The sequence below is a fragment of the Entelurus aequoreus genome, linkage group LG06 (genome assembly GCF_033978785.1).
Source record: "Entelurus aequoreus isolate RoL-2023_Sb linkage group LG06, RoL_Eaeq_v1.1, whole genome shotgun sequence".
In the NCBI taxonomy this organism is placed as follows: domain Eukaryota; kingdom Metazoa; phylum Chordata; class Actinopteri; order Syngnathiformes; family Syngnathidae; genus Entelurus; species Entelurus aequoreus.
The window spans coordinates 47,032,831-47,055,163 of record NC_084736.1 but is presented as its reverse complement, the minus strand read 5'-3'; the positions used below and the strand labels follow the sequence as shown (position 1 = coordinate 47,055,163).

At 38.2% G+C, this 22,333-nt stretch overlaps 1 protein-coding gene across 2 annotated transcripts in view; it reads left to right on the top strand.

Moving 5' to 3' along the window:
* The window catches only part of setbp1 (SET binding protein 1), a 140,257-nt gene that overhangs the window by 33,066 nt on the left and 84,858 nt on the right, over positions 1-22,333 (top strand). For both annotated transcript variants that reach the window (XM_062050858.1, XM_062050857.1), the window contains exon 2: positions 10,538-11,112. In XM_062050858.1, coding sequence (XP_061906842.1) covers positions 10,699-11,112 — 414 coding nt within the window. In that variant the 5' untranslated portion in view covers positions 10,538-10,698. The remainder of the gene's footprint in view (positions 1-10,537; positions 11,113-22,333) is intronic.

The following is a 22,333-nucleotide window of genomic DNA, read 5'->3' as shown; positions in this document are numbered from 1 at the left end:
ACTATCACGGACGTATGCAAATTGAATAATTCGAATTATTACGAGAAATACACATAAGCTTTTGCAAGAGCATGGAATATTTAAAAAGTACTATTAAAACCAATTTGAATGCGAGTAATGTAAAATATGCAACTAAAAGCAGCGACAAGAAACAAGCTGAAAAAATAAAGAAATTGAAAATTGTTAGCGTGGGTACCCAACTTTGATTCAATCAAAGTACACATTTTCTTTAGTGACTAAAACAAGAGGTTAACGCATCGATAGAAAATTGATATAAAAGTATTCACTTACCGGCAAAACTATCCGTTGATTAATAAAATCCCATTATTTTCCTTATTTCCGTCCGTGACGAACGCTCGGCATAAACTTACTGGTAACACCAAATCGTCAACATGTTCTATTTATACCCTAAGCACGGCGAATGAATATCGTTTATCGCACCACGTGTTTACATGAATTAAAAGTAGTCCACTTTTCATAATCCTTTGTTTATTTTGGCGGTTTCTTGCCATGTTATGATCAGTTATACGTTTGTTATGCGTTACACAATTCTCTCCGGGTGAAACAATTCCCTCTTATAAAGGCATTGTTCAGAGAAATGTAAAACTGTTGTTATTGTCAGGCTTGTCCCTGACAGTTTGGTTATGTTGTTATGGGGTAGTTTGAAAATAGAAATTGGTTACACAAAATAATTACGAACATATGCGTTTTTCACCACCGGTTTTGATGAACTTTGTGATTTTGGATGCTACAGAAATACTTCTGTATGTATTCATATTTCATCAACAGAATATAAATTGTTAATAAACTGACCAATTCATTTAAGCTGTATTTTTCTTGCATAAACGAGAATGGGGGTAAAAAGTAACGCTATGAATCGCGTTTTTCTAAGTTTTGGGGCATTTTTATGCTATTTCCAAGCATCTCCTTTTTATTATTGTTGATTTTAAATGGTCAAACTAATGCATATTATATATGCATGCCCTAGTAAACAAAAACAAAGTTATATTTATTTTGATTGTTACATTTTGAAGTACATTTGTGCAGGTGGGGGCGAATGTACCCATTACCAGAGCTGTACACACATCAGATTGTAGGTGTTTTGTTTTTTTACCCTTCGCATTTGAATTTCGCCGTGTTTGTTGCATTTTGGTTGCGTTTCGCTTGATTGTAAAATATGTCGATCGAGAAGGAGTGTGACGATCATATGTTGTCAATATTCAGTATTTTATCGTTCATAGTTAATATTGTAAATCCCACATTCTTTATTTTCATGTATATTCTGGGTGTCTTATTTAGTATAAAATGTAAAATTCCATTCTGTTTTTCAAGGCGGTCTGTCATAAAGTTTTTGCATTCAATCAGACATTATTGGGAGTTTTTGTATTAGTGTTCCTAAAAATAGCACCCAAGCACACATATGTTTTACAGCAGATTGTCACAGCTTATATACGTGTGTGTTAGTGTGTGTATATTTTTTATATATATATATATATATATATATATATATATATATATATATATATATATATATATATATATATATATATATATATATATATATATATATATATATATATATATATATATATATATATATATATATATATATATATATATATATATATATATAAATATATAGTCGAGGTTTCTGTGGTTTATCCGTTAGACAGTGCTCAATACCGGGGTAGAGCGGAATATACGTTAGGTCGGGAAAAAACACAGAGGCTATTTTATCCCTACAAGCCTGTTTCGCAGGATTCTCTGCTCTTCAGGGGATTTTTATTAAATCCCCTGAAGAGCAGAGAAACCTGCGAAACAACAAATAATTATTTTATCATGTAATTTGGCTGTCTCCATACGTTTCACATTGCCATGATGATAGCCGTGCTTATGTTGGAACCCATTTCCTCAGTGTATCAGCATATTAAGAACGAAATAGGCACTGACACTACCCATATCCATATAGGTTTTATTTGTCGAAAATATATTTTGTCCTGTCAGTTGAAATACACATCGACATACAAGCTAATGGGCATATATTTCCCCCTTTAGCATATATGTCGTTGTGTCATTGACCGGGCTAGCATGTTAAGCATTCTACTAGGAGCGAAGCACCATCACACTAAGCATTGGTTGCAGGAACATACTAGCTTTATTAGACAAGGTCATAGACTGTTTTGGACAATATAGTTTACATACCAAATGTCAATTTCCATGTATTACAAGTAATAACAAAACATAAATGCCTGACTTACCTATCAAGGAGGAAATTAGCAAGGCGTCAAATGAAAATAATATTTTCCGCCTTCAATCGTCTCCATCTTTCAAATGCTTCCCCGATACAAATCCTCGTTTTGTTCCTGGCTTTGTCATGAATAAGTTGAGACTCGTAAAGACGCCTTTTAGATTTACTAAGGTCTGACATGTTTAGTAACTTTACCAGTGGCAGTAGCCAGACGAAGAGGGCAGTGCGTAATTAGCAACTTGGATGTGACACACTCACCGACTTTCTAATTGGTCAAACCGTAGAGGGCGGGACATCGAAATTAAAACAATAACAATATTTCGGGGCTGCAACTCTAATTTTGAAATGAGCATATCCCGGCTGAACTACTGTTATCAGTTATAGAGGTATTCGAAAAGAACATGATTTATTAATGCCTTTTGACATATCAGGGCCATTTAATGATGACTTGACATGACATTTGTACATATGGCTCCTTTAAGTGCAAAATTTTGCTTACAGACAGAGTATATTTTATTTTTTATTTTTTGTTTGTTTTATTTTACTTGGTATTTAAAAGTGTACATTCAATTACAATGTTAAAATATGCGAGAAACACACGTTCAAGCTCACACAAGCATTGATGGCTAACTAGTTGCTTTCATGCTAGAGCCGCCCCGTTCCCAATGCACAGATCTTGTGCTGTGCGTAGGGCCCTGCGATCTATTATGAGCCCTATTTTTCATGAATAGACACATGTAAAATAATAACTATGATAAAAAATTATCAAATGGTAATCAGTGAATGATAGGGCGCTTCATATGGAATTTTACCGCAAACATATCCAAGCTCTGTCCTGTTCAGTCGTCCGTGGCGTTACTTCCCGGATTGAAGTGCTGGCAAGATGCTAAATTTGCAAATCTCTGTTACACGTTGTGAGTAAGCAAAAGCCTATCCCAGCTAACTTCGGCCTAGAATGGTTGCCCGCCAATCGCAGTTATTGAACAATTTATTTTCCAGGTAATCATTTTAAGTATGTGATTAAATTAAAGTTTGAGCGAAATAGTGTGAAAATTGTTTCACACTAATATAAAAAGTGTGAAAATATTGTAGGGAAGTGCTAAGAGCCCCAATTTAGCCAGAGGGAGCCCTTTATCGATAACATCATATTTGCCCTGATTTAAAGGAACTTTATCATTCAGGCTATTTGTGTTTTACACTTAAAATCGCTGATTTTGGCCCGCGGCCCATTATCACATTTTCACTTTGGCACTTGGAATTAAAAAGTTTGGCCGAAAGGTACATTTTTATATATAGGTGTTTTTTCAATTTAATTCTGACCAATGGTACGTACATAATAAACGATATACCTGTATGTATATCCATTTATACAATATATGACTTAAATGTTTTTTCTGGTAAAAAACCCTCATTTTAAAGGTTTGGTGGCTTTTATTTTGCTGCGGTGGTGCCCCACAATCAATTACATGTAGTGGAAACCCTGCTTGTTATTTGGATTTTTGTACAAACGTAGATTAGGCCCTTGGTGTGGAAGAATTTGATCTCCCAACTCGTCAAACACCTTCGGGATGAACTGCAACAGATTGTGAACTCAATGTCCTATATCAGTAATCTTTGTCCTCACAAATGTCACTCTGGACAAATAGATACATAGAAAATGTACACTTTATTTTGGTGTTTTGGCCAAGTGTCCATTTACTTTTAATTTTTGTAACTGTGTCTGGGACTGATCGATTATGCATCAACTTCTTGTTATCTGTGCTATCCTTTGATGATCATGCATCAAACTTTCTATTTAACTTGTGTAACTTGTCAATACGATCCTGGTCGCAGTGTGGAAATTCACCCGGCCAAGCCCTTCTCTCCCGTGTAAAGTAGGCGTTGATGTCTGAGATTACGGACAGCCAAAAAAAGCAGCAGAAATCCAACTGCAACGACAAACGAAATATGTTAGGCTCCAGCAACAAGAGTCCTCTACTCCTAACTGATGTCTGTGACACTGCGTTGCACTCAATAACAACAACCGGCTTCCAGGAAGACAGGAAATCAATCATAAAATGTATTTGTTCATGTGTAAAGTAAATGGATGTCGGTAGCGTTGAAGTTCAAGAGGTTAAACATGCAAACCCGCCTCAAGGGTTCTTTATGGCTTCTTAATACCACACTGGGGTGTTCTGAACTTTTATGAATAATGTTTTATACATTAGAAAGCACCATTTATTTTGTAAATGGAATACAGAACACCCACCTCCATTCTTTTCCTGTGGATTACACACCGTTTGTGTGGTCTTGTTGGAATACTGCTGTGGATTATGATTATTCAATCACACTGTAGGCATGTGGTGCGAGGCTTGTTGGGTATTACGACGGAGATCAGCTGTGAGTACAGTAGCTTGGGCTGGTACAGAGGGGACAGACTAGAAAGGAGCTGGGAATTATTCTGGCTAACAGTTGTGCTCTGATGAAGACACTTTGGACAATACTGTGCTTAAAAAAATGTGGGTTTGGGAAAGGCACTTTGGACTGTACCCCAGTGGATACAGAAAGGTCAATTAGGGAATGCTTGGGTGAGTTTAATGTGGAAGAACTTTAGTGCCTTGACCTCAACCCCATCAAACACCTTTAGGATGAACGGGAACTACAATTGTTGTGCTGCTTGACATTCAAAGTAGTTTGACGAGTGTAGGTGTCCCATGCCGTGCTGAAGCTTAGTACGCACGGTTGAGGTGAGCCTGGGCTAAGCTTAACAATTTATTCCCTGGTATTCAACCTGGACCTGTTTTATAGCCACCGTGACCATTTTCCCACCAGTTATTAATCATAAACACCACCTTGAAGGATAAACATAAACTGAATGGTTCTGAATAAACAACAAAGTCAAAAGCTGCAATACACTTTGTCATGCATGTATGCAACATTCATGCAACTACTACCCAAACAGAACAACCAGTTGTTACCTCCGCCAGGGGGTTATGTAACTGTTGCTGTTGGTTTTTCAGTGTAAAGAGTTAAAATAACTCAAACAAGTATGTTCATGAAATTTTAAGGAATTATCCAAAATGGGATAAATGACCTCTGATTAGATTATGTGCCTTGTTTGGATCATTTACAATACGTTACCTAGGTTACCTACCGACATTATATTTACGTTCATGTGTATGTGGATGCTAGAAGCCCCAGAGAGACAAAGACAGTGGATGATTGAGCTATTGGTAGCTCAAAAAGTTACAGGCAAAGTTTCATGTAACTTTCAGAAAATGCCCGAAATGGGATAAGGAACAAGTCATGACATTTTGGGGCTGATCAGACCTTACGTTTGCAATACAAACTTTTAGACCTGGGCCGATAACAAATTTTACTCGATGATGTATCGACTTATAAATTATTGCTGACAAACAATATTATTGTCAACATTATTTTGAGACCAAATTGACCACTGATGAAATGATAACAATACTGCAAGTATGCCCTTTCAAATACAATACACTTGTATTTTTTGTATATCTTAACATTGTAATTGGAATGTAAACTTTTAAATATCCAAATTAAATAAAGCAAACAAATAATACAAATAAAATATACTCTGTCTGTTAGCAAAAGTAGGTTCTGTCTCTGCTCGGGAGGGGTTAGGGGACCCTCAAATATACACAACCAAAACAATAAATAAAAGGACACAATAAAGTTATTGTGGTTATCATTATTATCGCAGTATTGTTGAATGTGCTCAAAAAGTACCTTTACACACACAATTTTTTTTTAACCAAGTTGTATTTTTTTTAATAACTAAAATAAATAGCCATACAATTTACTTTCATGCCAGAGGAAACATCAAATATTGTTCTGGCTTCATAAGAGCCATATTATTTTTTATTTGTGTGTTTCAATAATTATGTTAATCTTATTCAATTTCAATTTGTTAATGTTTCAGAGTGTTTTTTAATAAATGCAAATTGGGCGATCTGTTGGTTTCACTTCTGGTTTTATGTGACGTCACGCATGTTCAATTCCTGTTAAACGGACCTCTGTTTGTTTTAAGGCGACCCTGTAAAGTTTATATTGATCACTTTGTGCAAAGACAGCACAGCCTTTATGTTCAATGTGAATACTGTATCTTAGTTGTTTAGCCAGTGTGTATTTAGGTTTAGGTTGGGGTATGACTTACATTACTTAATGGAGAAAGACGTTATTGTCTCTTATTTTCATGTTAGCATTTAAACTAGCTGGCAGTAACGACAGTAATCAATCACAGTTTTTTGATCATTTTCATTTAATACGGTAATATTAACCTTCTGGCGTTTTAAAGCAGTTATCACTACTACAGTTTATGTGCATCTAGTACAAACGCCCGCAGCTGCTGAAACCGATGCAAAAGAGTACAACCCGTGACAACACATGCATGTGGCGGGTATTGACGCTGAAAAAGTTAACGACTACATTTTCATTTATTGTTTGGTTATTTGACTTATTGAACATCAGCCCAGGCCTACACACTTCAACCTCTGTGTGTGTATGATTGCGGGCCACAGAGACGAACCACAACTAGTGGATGAGTGACAAAAGGCTTAATTTCTTTCATTCTGCAATAGATAATGGGATAAGGAACAAGTGATTACATTGTGGGGGTGATCCAGATCACCGTCTGGATCCAAAACTTGTTTTATTATTGGCAGGCAGGGGCTGGTAAATATCTGCAGTCTCAGAGTGCTATTCTAGTTAATAAAAAGTTCCAACTTTCACAATGAAAATAGGCAGAGGGACTTGAAATAAACCACAAAGTCAGGAAAGTTGCAGTATTGGAATGTTGTGTACATGCTGATGCACAAATTAGTGTCGTGTGCGGTCTATGAATGGGTCAGCAGGGGACAGGGTAGGGAAGGGTGATCGGGCTGAAACTGTTTTACAGTTTACTTCCTGTAAAGTTTAAAACACCTTATTTATTACCATTTAGTGAAATCATGTGTAACTTGGATTCACACAAATGCAAATGTTTATCAACTAAAATCCAGCTCAGTCATCCCTCTTGACTGATCACATTCCCGATAGATCGGCCACGGATTGGTATCGAACGATTTTCCGGAAAAAGTATGTGATCACTATTGCCGATTAATGCCATTAAATGCAGATCACAAACGCCAATCCTCTCTGGCTGATACTGTATTTATTTTTAGTGCCCCAGCTGACAAGCGGCTAGCAGCTTTATGTGTCTCTAAACAAAAGTGTGGAGTTAATAATAATCACCACCATTACGGAAAATAAACTGCATTTCTTAGTGCCAATATCACTGTAGGACGAAGCTAAACATGTTACACACCGAGAGCAAGCACACTTGAAATGACACCAAGAAATAAGTGCTTAGTTAAGTTTAGCAGAAAGTAAGCAGATATTAACATGAAATTAACAAGTAGATTAATAAAACTATTAGGAGAGGATAATATTACAATAACTCTTAGTGTGTCAGAATTGCCACAGTCAGTACACGACATGTAAGGAGAGGATCGGATCGATCCATAAATTGTTGGTGTTAATACCAAGGGTAGTAACAGGTACAAGACATTGAAACAACATTGAGAACTTGTTGAATAAGGTCCTGACGTTGAGCAACTCAAACCTAACGTTGAAACAACATGCTTTTTGACGACATGTGAATCCATGTCGGGTTCAGGCGTTTATTTTACCATTGAATTTTGATCATTACCCAACTAATGTTCTACAACATAAATACAACGTTAAAGCAACATGCTTTTTCTCTACGTTTATTCAATGTCAGGTTGTGACAATGACTTGACCATTGAAATGTGGTCATTTCCCAACCAACAACGTGGATCCAACATTATGACATTGACTCTCTTTGAGGGCAAAAACCACAGGATTTAAATAAGGATTATATAGTAGTTGTTTACTTATCGTGTACTACTTACTTTGTTATGCTCTAACGACTGTATACATTTAAAGAGAATAAGGAACTAGTTTAAATACCAGGTTGAGATTGTTAGACTGTCAATAGCACTCACTATAAATAAATCGAACAATTTACAGTTAATGCATATAATCGGTATTAGTATCGATCAATCTCACTTATGGTTGCTTGGTATTGGAATCCGCATCATAAAACCCTGATCGGAACGTCCCTAAAAAGAAGTGTAGTCCAGTGTTTCATTTATTCATGCTTGTATGTTCAAGGATACAAGCCCTCAGCAAAATGGCTTCCATAACCTCTATTCTTCAGAGAGCAGGTATTTCATCACTCGTGCACGTTTATTATTTTATCATTCGCATGCACATTCATTTGCAGAAGTGTGCAGGATTCGTTCCCATGCAAGTGTGCAGATATGCCACTGCATGCGTGTGTAAAAAAAAAAGTTCTGACACTGGTGCTTCCAGACCAGCTCGTAAACCACATCTGGGGAAAGAATTTAGATTCCTTCCCTTCGTCTTTCTGTGTTGCCTTCCCATTCCCTCTATGTGATTACCTCCCTTCTCGCCTGCTTTGGTGAAAGGAAAGAGAGAGAGAGAAAAAAACAGAAGTCAGCTCCTTCATTTTTCTTTCTTTTTTGTCCTCAGGGTAACTTCAGCCTGGTTTTGGAGCAGAAGAGAGGAATGTCTTATTCTGCACTGATCACTAGTGTCTGCATAGCTTTGCTTCACGAGGCTCAAATGAGGGAAAGGAGCGAGGGATGTTGGGAGAGGCTGTCAAGCGAGGCATAAATGTTTGTTTTTGCTTGGGAGAAAAAGTAAATTAGAGCGTTTGAACATGCCCGTACAGCTCTGTGGTGATCAGGGTCAATTTTTGTCTCAGTTATCGTCAACAACCCATTTTCCCTTGACGAAAATAAGACAATAACTAATCAAGTGCGATGACTAAAACAAGGACGAAATTACCGGACAAAACGAGACAGAAACAAAACAGCAAACAATGCCAATAAACTATATGTTTAACTCTTTTGTATGTGACAACTTTATGTCACTACAACAAACCATGCCAAAATGGCTACTAGCACAGGATTACCTGTTACTACTGTTAAAAATTAGGACTTTTTATACAAAGTATTGATAGAAAACTGACGGTTGCAATATATTATTTCAGTTTCAAAAAGTTTGTCTATCAGACGGTCTATGAATGTTCTCATTGATCCAGGTCATTGTCATCTCAGGGCGTTCAATCAATCGCAACTGGACTGTTTGGTTTGCCTTAGAGACGTTTCGCCACTCATCCGAGTAGGCTTCATCAGTTCGTGCTCATAGACTTAGATTGGTCAGATCTAGTCCAGCGATTGGTGCCAAAACCCCAAATATTTATACTCCAAAAACCAGAAGGGTGTGCCTGGGCAAGAATGGTTTCGCCCTATCGTAGTGAGAAAAACAACTGTTTTATTTTAAACGAGGAATCCTACTGTCAAAGCCAACGACAGTCGTTAAAGTGTAATTTCCCCTCGTTAGCATTGAGGTATTGTGTGGCAGAGTGATCGCTGTGGATCGACTACTACCAGTCCAAAATAGTCGGAATTCCATCGCGTAAGCATTCCATTCAGTTGTAAACAAATTGCACAAATGAATGTTTCTAACTCCTGTTATTTGTTGGAGGCTAAATTGCAGAGCCTTTTAGGAATGGTTGAAAGGACAGTGTTGTGTGTGTGGGTGACAGGTGGTGTCGCAGACCACCTCCTCTGTTAAGGGATGGTTTTTCAACCTGGACATAGATGGCTTCCCTCAATTCGTCCTCCCTGTTCAGAATCTGTAAATTTTTGTTCTTGTATGTTCAATGTGCACAAGTCAATAGCTCAATTTCTCAGACAGTGAAGTGTTTATATAATTTTATACTGGGGAGTGTCATTTCTTAGTTAATGTCTCTTGTATTCATGTTAGCATTTAAGCTCGGTCCGTGGGTTTTAATCAAGTTGCAGCTATCAATCACGGTTTTTTGATCATTTTAATTTATGACGGTAATACTAACCGTCGAGAGCTTTGCCGTTTTTATCACGTGGAGCAAAAGATGACAAACTACAAAGATCACTTTTTTGTTAAACAATGTCTTCTTTCTTCTAATTTATATTTCAGTAGACACATTTTTGTGTTATTTTAGCTTCCCAAAAATGTTGTTAAATATCTTAGACTAAAACTTAATCACTTAAGATGACTTTTATTTGGCTACAAGTTAAATACATTTAATTCACAAAACTATGACAACAACAAAATTAACAAGCGCTGTCAAAATTAACGCTGGTGATAACCCTGTGTGTATTCTTAAAAACATTATAAAACAAGCTAATCTTTCACCTGCTTTCTCTTCAGATTGTCGCTGGCTTCCCAAGGTTTCCGTGGGCCAACCAAGCCAACCCCAATAGCTGATTGACAACAAAACCCAGCAGTCCGACAGACTTCTATTGTCTTTTCTCCGATTGGCTGGCTGCCACTGCTTCCCCCCATCCTGACTGGCTCTGGCGGGTGAGTGGATGGAGCCAAGGGATCCGGTTGGCTCGGCCCGACCCAAAGAGGCGGAGTTACAGGGAGGCAGGGCGGAGCGGAATGAAGACGAAGGTGCCGGAGGTGTCGGCTCGGCACGCGGCGACGATGTGATTCATGGTGGCATCAACGAAGGGGAGGGCCTTGAAGAGCAAGGGGAGGGGCTTCTGGAAGAGCAGGAGTTCTCCATCAAGGAAGCAAGTTTTCAGGAAGGAAGTCTAAAGCTGAAGATCCAGACCACCAAGCGCACCAAGAAGCCCCCCAAGAACCTTGAGAACTATATTTGCCCGCCGGAGATCAGGATGACCATCCGACCTCCCTCCGGAGAGGGCAAAGGGGGGCGTCAGGGGCGGACAGGAGGGCGGGGTCAAAAGGATGAAGAACGTGGACCGCCCAGAAAAAGGGTGAGTCTGTAGTCAAGTTTTCACCTCTTTCACCAACCACTCCTTACTATACCATCTACGCTCCACCTTCTCAGTAGCTGCTTAGTTACACGGGGTCAAAGTTTGCTGTGTAATTGAAACCGGTCACGGCTAGCTGAGATCAAATTGACACACACGTACGAACACACACAGGAGCTGAGAATAGGGCTGACATAAGCAAGTGACAGCTGGTGTCTGCTCTCTCCATTTGTGGTCATACGCAGACCCCTCCTGTCTCCCTTTCTCACCCCCCCATCGCACCCGTTACACAGGCACTGGTGTTCGGTGCGTGTGACACTGTGTACGTACAGGTCCTTGGGGGAATCTAGTGTTTGCAGAGTGTGTTGACCTACACGGTGGAGTGTGTGTGTGTCGAAACCTGACAGCCATCTCAATGGCTCTGAGCTCGACAGGCTCAGCAGGAGCGAAGGTGTCATGTAGTCAACATGACGCTGGACACAGTTCTCTTGTGCTGGCGTCTAATGGCCCTCGAGTTGGATTGTGGGGCCTTGTCAATAAGCAATTTGCATTTCTACAAGCGGCCAACTGTTGCTTGGGCAGGTACAATACATTGACGAAAGACTTCATCCCTAATTAATCAATCGCAGGCTGAGTTAGTCCAGGGGTCGGCAACCCACAATGTTGAAAGAACCATATTGGACCAAAAATACAAAAAACAAATCTGTCTGGAGCCGCAAAAAGTTAAAAGCCTTATAAAAGTGTTATAATGAAGGCAACACATTAAAAGTAAGTGTCTCAGAGGGTGAGATAACTCCTGGAAATGACTGGCCTAAAACTGGCAAATGTATAGATGTGTGTGTCCAAGTTAAAGGGAAGGACAGGCTGTCTTCTTCTAATGGATTTATTACAATCTTTGCAAGCTGGCTAACGTTTTCTGTGGCCTGGAACAACATGGCACACAAACAACTATGCAGCCAATATTACATACAGATAATGTGTCATGACACATGCAGATATAAATTAAATACACAGAGGACATAAGTAAAGGACATTAAATTAACTCAAATGAGCTGCTCAGTGGCCTTGTGGTTAGAGTGTCCGCCCTGAGATCGGTAGGTCGTGAGTTCAAACCCCGGCCGAGTCATACCAAAGAGAATAAAAATAGGACCCATTACCTCCCTGCTTGGCACTCAGCAGCAAGGGTTGGAATTGGGGGTTAAATCCCCAAAAATTATTCCCAAACGCGGCCACCGCTGCTGCTCACTGCTCCCCTAAACTCCCAGAGGGTGGATCAAGGGGGTGGTAATTTCACCACACCTACTGTGTGTGTGACTATCAGTGGTACTTGAACTTTATCTTGAAATATACCTACAAATGAGGCATAATGATGCAATATGTACACACAGCTAGCCTAAATAGCATGTTAGCATGGATTATTAGCACTCCACGCAAGTCAATAACATCAACAAAGCTCACCTTTGTGCATTCACGCACAGCATAAAACGTTTGGCGGACAAAATGGAACAAAGAAGGGGTGGCATGTGGCAGCGACGGAGAAAGTTGTACACGTAAACAAACTACGGTGAGTTCGAGGACCGCCAAAATTAGTAGGACAAAACGGCACTGGCCAAATACTGTCATCAGTGAAGCATAAACACAAACATTAAACAGTGGGATTTCTAACAATTAGGAAGGTTTGTGTTATGTTTGTCCTCCTACGGAAACATTATTAAAACAACAAATATATTTTTCCACCATCTTTTTCCATTTTTGAAAAAGCTCCAGGGAGCCACTAGGGCGGTGCTAAAGAGCCGCATGCAGCTCGAGAGCTGCGGGTTGCTGACCCCCGGGTTAGTCTTATACCCTTCAATTAAAAAAAAAAGTCAATGTAACTAGGCCTTTCGACTAATTGCATGCTTCACAAACTCACCTTTGTGCATTCACGCACAGCATAAAACGTTTGGTGGACAAAATGAAAGAAGGAGTGGCATAAAACACGTCTTTAAGTGGCAGCAGCGGAGAAAGTTGTACACGTAAACAAACTATGGTGAGTTCAAAGACCGCCAAAATAAGTAGGACAAAATGGCGCTGGCCAAATACTGTCAACAGTGAAGCATAAACACAAACATATTAAACAGTTGGATATCTAACAATTAGGAAGGTTTGTGTTATGTTTTTTTTCCTTTTTTAAATCTATCCTGTCCAGCCACTCAGGCAAATCATATTGCTCGTATATATCGTACAGATTTACTTTAGATTTACTTTAGAAAAGGGAAGTGTTGGATACTTCTTTTGTTGCCTTATGCATGCATGTATGTATGTATGTATGTATGTATGTATGTATGTATGTATGTATGTATGTATGTATGTATGTATGTATATATATATATATATATATATATATATATATATATATATATATATATATATATATATATATATATATATATATATATATATATATATATATATATATATATATATATGTGTGTGTGTGTATGTGTATATATATGTATGTGTATATATTAGGGCTGCAACTAACGATTAATTAAGGGACAGCTTGGTGAAGTTGGTAGAGTGGCTGTGCCAGCAATCGGAGTGTTGCTGGTTACTGGGGTTCAATTCCCACCTTCTACCTTCCTAGTCACGTCCGTTGTGTCCTTGGGCAAGACACTTCACCCTTTGCCTCTGATGGCTGCTGGTTAGCGCCTTGCATGGCAGCTCCCGCCATCAGTGTGCGAATGTGTGTGTGAATGGGTAAATGTGGAAATACTGTCAAAGCGCTTTGAGTACCTTGAAGGTAAAAAAGCGCTATACAAGTATAACCCATTTATCATTTATTTATCATTTAATTCGATAATCGATTAATCTGTCGATTATTACTTCGATTAATCGATTAATAATCGGATAAAAGAGACAAACTACATTTCTTTCTTTTCCAGTATTTTATTGGGAAAAAAACAGCATACTGACACCATACTTATTTTGATTATTGTTTCTCAGCTGTTTGTACATGTTGCAGTTTATAAATAAAAGTTTAGAAAAAAAATAATAAAAATTTAAATTTAAAAAATGAAATAAGACAAATACATTCAAATATTGCCTCTGCGCATATCATATCAATCAATTAATCAATCAATGTTTATTTATATAGCCCTAAATCACAAGTGTCTCAAAGGGCTGTACAATATCCAACGAATCAATGACTAAATTAATCGCCAACTGTTTTTATAATCAAATTTAATCGATTAGTTGTTGCAGCCCTAGTATATATATGTATATATATATGTATGTGTGGGAAAAATCACAAGACTATTTCATCTCTAAAGGCCTGTTTCATGAGGGGTTTTCCTCAATCCTGAGGAAAACCCCTCATGAAACAGGCCTTTAGAGATGAAATAGTCTTGTGATTTTTCCCACACATACATATTACGCTCTACCACGGCATCGAGCACTATGTTTTGGGTATCTAATTAAGACATATATATATATATATATGTATATGTATGTATATATATATATATATATATATATATATATATATATATATATATATATATATATATATATATATATATATATATATATATATATATATATATATATATATATATGTATATATATATATATATATATATATATATATATATATATATATATATATATATATATATATATATATATATATATATATAAATTATTTGTATTTGTTAATTTAGTGTATTTTTTATAAAATACATTTTTTCAAATTGATTTTTACAATCATGAATACATTTAGAATCAAAATAAATAGAAATTGCTCATGGCTCATTTCAACTTAAGTTTAAGGTACCAAATATGGTTTCTCCAAAGTAAAAGTCTTTGACATGATGGTGATCCTACTCTTGGCAGCTAAAAGTATCAAGCTGTGATGGATGCTATTATCGCCAAACGGCACAGTGCAATTGAATATACCTAGTCCAAAGTGAACGACAAGAATCTGATGTGATTACAGTCAGACCACAAATACATTTTAGTGTTTGTTACAGTTTTTGTGTCAGTTAATAAGATGAGGGACGTGAAGCCTGCATCCAGACGTCTGGGCTGCCAAACCTAATCTGGCACCGTCGGGCCCCCTTCTGGATCGCTACTGTATGATTGACAGAGGTTGTCATAGTGACGGGGCATGGGGGTTCAAGCTGGTCCCAATTGAGTCTTAATGTTGATGGAGGGGAGGGGGCCGGTATAGGACGTGTTGGTGTTGATTCAGATCACTTTCAAGCCTCCATTGGTCCCTCCATCCCTCCCCCCCTGCTCCTCACACACGCTTTCCCTCCATCCACTCATCACCTGCCAGCCCACGGCTGTATCACAGGCAGAGTCAGTGGAGAGGAACGGGTTAAGGCCTCGGTCTCCCCCCCTCCACTTCTATCTTCCATATGTGTGTGTGTGTTGAGGTTAAATACTCTCTTTGTGGTGTGTGTGTGTGTGTGTGTGTGTGTGTGTGTGTGTGTGTGTGTGTGTGTGTGTGTGTGTGTGTGTGTCAAGAGAGGAGGGGGTGTTGGTGCTGAGGAGGGGAGCAGATGGACAGCTTCTCTGCTTCCTATTGTATCGTGTCCATGTCAACTCTCTCTGCTCTCTATCGCTCTATCTTCACTTTTTTTCTCCGCTCGTGTCTTCCTCTTCCTCCGCCACTGCGTCCATACGCTCTCACCCACTGTTGTCTCGCAGCAGATGGCTGCACGGGGCAGCGACAACGGAGGAGAAGTGTGAGCAGGGGATGGGGAGAGGAGAAGCGGGCTTAGGAGGTGGGGGTCAGGCATATGGAGAGCCTGGTTAAGGGGCCCCTCTCACAAGGAGTGTGTATGTGCGCGTGGTAGCGCGGTGAATAGGCGAGGGGGGAGGCGGCATACAATAGATACACATTAATATAGAGATTTGACTCTAATAGACAGAAAGCGAGCGGGAGGAAGGTAAGCATGGATAAAGACATGGAAATAATGTAAAACCCTCTTTTCATAGCTTTATGTACTTTTTAAAAAACTTTTCTCGCCATCATCAGTGAAGAATTCTGAGTCTAAAGGCCAAACTGGGCCAAAGGAACAAGTGGGACTCGAGACCAGTGTTTTTCAACCTTTTCTGAGCCAAGGCACAATTTTTCATTGAAAAATTCTCGAGGCACACCACCAGCAGAAAACATTAGAAAATGAAACTCAGCCGCCGATATTGACAATAAAAAGTTGTTATCGCACTTGTTGGATTTTAATTCAAACCATAATCAATCATGCATCACTATAGCTCTTGTCTCAGTGTCACATCACGCCATGACTTATTTGGAGTTTGTTGGTGTTTTCCTGTGTGTAGTGCAGGGGTCTCAAACACGCGGCCCGCGGGCCAATTGTGGCCCGGGAGACGTTATTTTGCGGCCCCCACCTTAATATGAAAGTTTAATGTTAGTGCGGCCCGCGAGTTTTAAATGAATGGCGCTTGACAGCGTTGTGTGCGGAGCTGAAGAAATCTACCAATCACGTTGTGGTATGAGGCTCTCGACAATATCGAGGGCGTGCCGTGATGGCACTGTCATCAGTGTCCTCTAGAATCTGTCACCGCATCATCTTTTTCTCCATACTAACAGCGTGCCAGCCCAGACACATGTTGTATGAGGCTTCTAGAGACACACGCAGGTTATTGCAAGACATACTTGAGGAACAGCCATACATTTCACACTGAGGGTGGTCATATTTTATTTTATTTATATTTTAACACTGTTACAAATATGCGCCACACTGTGAACCCACACCAAACAAGAATGACAAACACATTTCGGGAGAACATCCGCACCGTAACACAACATAAACACAACAGAACAAATACCCAGAATCCTTTGCAGCCCTAACTCTTCCGGGCTACAAAAACACCCCCGCTACCCCTAACCCCGCCCAACTCAACCCCCCCCATCTCCCGAATTCGGAGGTCTCAAGGTTGGCAAGTATGCATTGATGTCACTTGCGTAATGCAAGCAGAGAAACATTTTCCCGCTTTTCTATGACACACGCTCTTCCTTCCTCCCTCCCTGCCTCCCTCCCTCGCCCGCCTGCTCGCTCCCGCCCCCGTTGTAAACAGTCCGGGCGGGGAAGACGAGCACTCCGCCGAAGGAGCGAGCGACAATACAAAAGTGTGGTGCACTGGACCCCAGCGCTGATACAGACGTGGTGATGTTAACCCGTTCGGGGCTAATTGTGCTACCGTAACTGTAAACTCCACCCCCCACCCTCCTCCCGTTGGCTCCAGACAGAGACGATTTTTGATGCAATATTTCTTTCACAGGGGCACCCCGACGTGTCTTATTTCATTTCATTTCATTTTTATTTATCTCCTTCATTGATGTGCATCTTTGATCGATAGACAATTATACCTCAATTTTTAAATTATACATTTACACACCAATGCCTGAGAAGGAGCAGGATGAAGAAAAATCTTATATTTTTCTGCCCCCTTCAACATAGTACGTAGTCTTACTTAATGATATCATATAAACAAACAATTACATCCAAATATAACGAAAACAAACAAAAAAACACAAGAAGTGCAAAACTTCATGATGTACAAAAAGAACAAAAAAAACAAAATAAGTAGTATACACCTCACAGGATGATACAAAACAAATACAAAACTAGGCAAAAAATAAGTAAAATAATAAATATAAAGCAAAATGTAAACAGTTATGGCTGTCCATATGATCTCATTGTTCTGTCCTTATATATTTTTTCAATTGGAATATATTTTTACAATCTTTTATCTCTTGTAAAGAGAATTCCATAGTTTAACCCCCACCACTGATATACACATTTGTTTTAAAGTTGTCCTTGAATACTGATGTTTGAAATGACCTTTTCTTCTATGCTCTTCATTCTCAGAAGTGATGACAAACATTTTTTGTAAATTTGCTGGTAATGTTTTACTTTTAGCCTTAAACATGACACATAATGTCTGTAACTTTACTAGCTCCTGTAGTTTCAATAAACCCGAATTAATAAATAATATGTTAGTGTGTTTTAAGTAATCTACTTTATGAATAATCCTTATAGCTCTTTTCTGTAGTTGATACAGAGAAAGTTGCGTTGCACAAGGAATACAATTTGAAACGTCATTATACAACTAGACATGCTGAGGAGTATGCAAAATACTAGGGGAGTGAACCGGGTTGCAAATTTTAAAACCAGTCTACTGAGGCAACAAGATTTCGTCAAGAATTGAAATGACCTTTTCTTCTATGCTCTTCATTCTCAGAAGTGATGACAAACATTTTTTGTAAATTTGCTGGTAATGTTTTACTTTTAGCCTTAAACATGACACATAATGTCTGTAACTTTACTAGCTCCTGTAGTTTCAATAAACCAGAATTAATAAATAATATGTTAGTGTGTTTTAAGTAATCTACTTTATGAATAATCCTTATAGCTCTTTTCTGTAGTTGATACAGAGAAAGTTGCGTTGCACAAGGAATACAATTTGAAACGTCATTATACAACTAGACATGCTGAGGAGTATGCAAAATACTAGGGGAGTGAACCGGGTTGCAAATTTTAAAACCAGTCTACTGAGGCAACAAGATTTCGTCAAGAAAGCAAGCGAAAAGAGCGATGCAGCAGTCAAAGCTAGCTACATGGTGAGTGAGATGGTTGCTAGGGCGGGAAAGCCATTCAAAGGAGGTGAATTCATTAAAAAGTGCATGTTAGATTTTTTTTAAGAAATCTTTTCTTGCGGCCCAGCCTCACCCAGTTTCTGCATCCAGTGGCCCCCAGGTAAATTGAGTTTGAGACCCCTGGTGTAGTGTTTTAGTTCTTATCTTGCGCCCTTATTTTGTTGTTGATTGTCATGTCATGTACGGATGTACTTTGTGGACGCCGTCTGCTGCTCTACACGCTGTAAGTCTTTGCTGTCGTCCAGCATTCTGTTTTTTTTTACTTTGCAGAAAAAGTGTGGAAACCTCTGGTCTACAGTAAGGTCATTTTAGCCAATCAGAAGTCAGCAAATCAGGACAAGGCACCAAAGCAACATCTGCAAATAAAGGAACATGTGGAGGTTAATGCTGGTGTGATGTCACTTCCTGAGTTAGAAAATTATTTCCTCCATGGGATTAAGGATGCAACAATTGTAGATTTAGACTGCGCGGATGAGAGAAAAAAGGGGAAGATAGAGGAAAAATTATCTCAGTACCAAGTGCTAACATTTTCTTTGTCTTTTTAAATTTTTATTCTTTTTTTCTTTTTTTTTCTTTTTTTAAACTATTATTATTATTATTCAGTCCAACAGAATAATACACAATAATACAATAATAATACAATCCTAATTCCAAAGCCAAACCCGGCCCAGCAACATTCAGAATAGCAATCAACAGAGCAATTGAGAGGACTCACAAACATGACACAAAACAATCCATAAGTAGTCAAACAATAATGAATATCAACAACAGTATCAATATTAATATGAATTCCAACATAGCAGTGATTAGAAATCCCTCATTTACATTATCATCACAGCCATTTATAAACCCCTAAATAACATTTTGAAAATGAAGACTACATTTCCTCCAATGGGTTGGGTTTTACACTATCACACTTTATCTTACATTTAGATTTTTTGTCATCTACCAACCTCTTTTTGACACTTATATGTCCCATGTAATGTACCACAGATTTTTTTTTTTAGTAGATAATTTACTAACATTATTGTCATTGAAAATGTAATGTTCTATAACATGCATGCAAAGAATTCAGAAAATGTTTCCCATTTGGCAACACTTTTTTATAGCCTCGCCCCTTCGGGTTATATACTTCCGGTATTGTGACCTCTGTGTCAGGCTTGTTACTGACAGTTTGGTTATGTTTTGGGTTTTCGTCTGTGTGTTTATTTCCTGTCAACGCTCTTATTTTGGTTCCATTTCCTGCATGTCTCCCTGATGGCTCCTTTCCCTCACCTGTACCTGATTGGCAGCCTGGCACAACTGGTTGCAGTTGCCAATCAGGCTACTATTTATGCCTGCCGCGCCCTCCAGTCAGGGCTACAAAAAGTAGCACCTACTGCTAATTTGTAGCATCATTTGAAAAGTCACCCGCTAGAGAATGAAGAGTGCTTGAAACTCTGCATGTCAACATCTCTGTTCGGTGCCACACCAACAAAATGCCGAAGCAACTATTTCCAGATCAACACCGTATGAAAAAAATAGTCAACAGAAGGAGATAACGTCCGCAGTAACCTACCACATTGCGAAGGACACACACTATTTGATATGCAGCTCATTTTTATTTGACAGTTATTGAAATATCTTGTGTGACATCATGCACAAAAGTGCACTTTATTTGTTTTAAACTATTGTAGTGGCGTTCTGTACAAAAAGTGCACTTTAATTTAGTGTTGTTTTGATATGTCATCTTAGTGACATCATGCATAAAAGTGCACTCATAGCTTGTTTTAAAATGTCTCTGACAATCTTGCACTTTCATGAATGTTTGTGCCACTGCTTAATAACTATTTAATAAATACACTTTTGCTAAATTGACTTAGTTGTGATTTCCCTCTCTGCCTGAAAGTTTAAAATAAGCATATATTAATGCAGCATGAACAAGAATGTTTTAATGTAGACACATAGAATCATCATACTGCTGTGATTATATGCATCAAGTGTTAATTCAAGGCTGAGGCAAAATATCGAGATATATATCGTGTATCGTGACATGGCCTAAAAATATCGAGATATTAATAAAAGGCCATATCGCCCAGCCCTAACTTTCACCTCACTCTATCGGCTTTCGTCTGCTCCAACGTCGCACTTTTCCTTCGTGCTGGTTTCTATAAGCAGTAGTTCATCCTCCATATATTCAGCTTCAAAAAGATAAGGTTGTGAATTCTCGTTTGTCCAAAAAAAGTTTTTTGTTGTTGTCTATTACCAAGTCCGCCATGATTAGAAAACACACTCGTGAAGTAGGAACACACATTTGTTGCCAGAAGTGCGCTGCTATGGAAACGAAAATAAATGTACCGAAGAATTAGTTCCGGCAATGATGTAAATTACCAAAATAAGGTAAATATTGAACATATTACATATTGTTATGATGGAATGTTGGAGAGGTTTTAAGTTTTTAAGCATCTTTCAAGTTTTTTTTATCATCTTTAAAATATATTTATTTTTTAGATACATGTGTTCTTGCCTCTCATAATTATTGTGAACAATAGGCAAAATTCCCCCCAAAAAGTGCAGTTCCCCTTTAATACGGTGACAATACTGTACCGTTAGATTTTGATATTAATACATCTCTACAAGAAACCCTCTCTTTTCATATCTTTATGTACTTTTGTACTTTTAAAAACAACTTTTCTCTCCATCGTTAGTAAGAAATTCTGAGTCTAAAGCAAAACCTGGGCCGAAGTAACATGAGGGTCTCTGACCCCAAACTGCAAGGTCATTTTAGCCAAATGGAAATCAGCAGCAATATTTGTGTTTCCTCCTTGGTATTAGGGATGCAGCAATTATAGATTTTGACGGTATGATTATAGTCTGAGTAATAGTCACGATTTCACGATTATCACAATTATTATGCTTTGATTCATTTCACAAAATGTATAAAATCACACTCAGGGGTGTCCAAACTTGCCGCATAAGAAAAAGTTAAAGTATGCGGGGGTCATTTTGATATTTACTTTAATTTTGTTAAAAAAAATATGCTAAAAACAGACATTAAATATGTTTAAAGACAAAATTATTGTCAGCTTTGTGTTTATAAAGTGAACTATTATTAGTTATTTCAGTTGTGTCCAAAGTGCGGTCAGGTTTTGTCACATAACATATAAGACGCACCATATTGTCGGGAAAAAAATAAACCAAAAAAAAAGTAAGAAAAACCAGCAACAAAAGTGAAGTAATGAACAAAAGCTACAAATGTGATACTAATACAGTGTGTCACTTAAAACACTAAGCTCGCCCTAGGCTTTGATGCATGATGTCTGTTTGTAGCATCTAAAAAAAAATCTAAATATCTCCTACACACTTGGACTTTTCACATTTTGTATCAAATGTTAAGCTTTTTTTCATTAACATTACATTATTATTATTATTATTATTTTTTCCATTTTTACTGTTTTTTTACATGTTGCGGGCCAATGTGCAACGAGAACAAGATGATATTGATGAATTGTGTGTGTGGTGTAAACAATGACAGCCATTTCATGACTTTTAGTATTTAGATTCAAAACAATGCACATA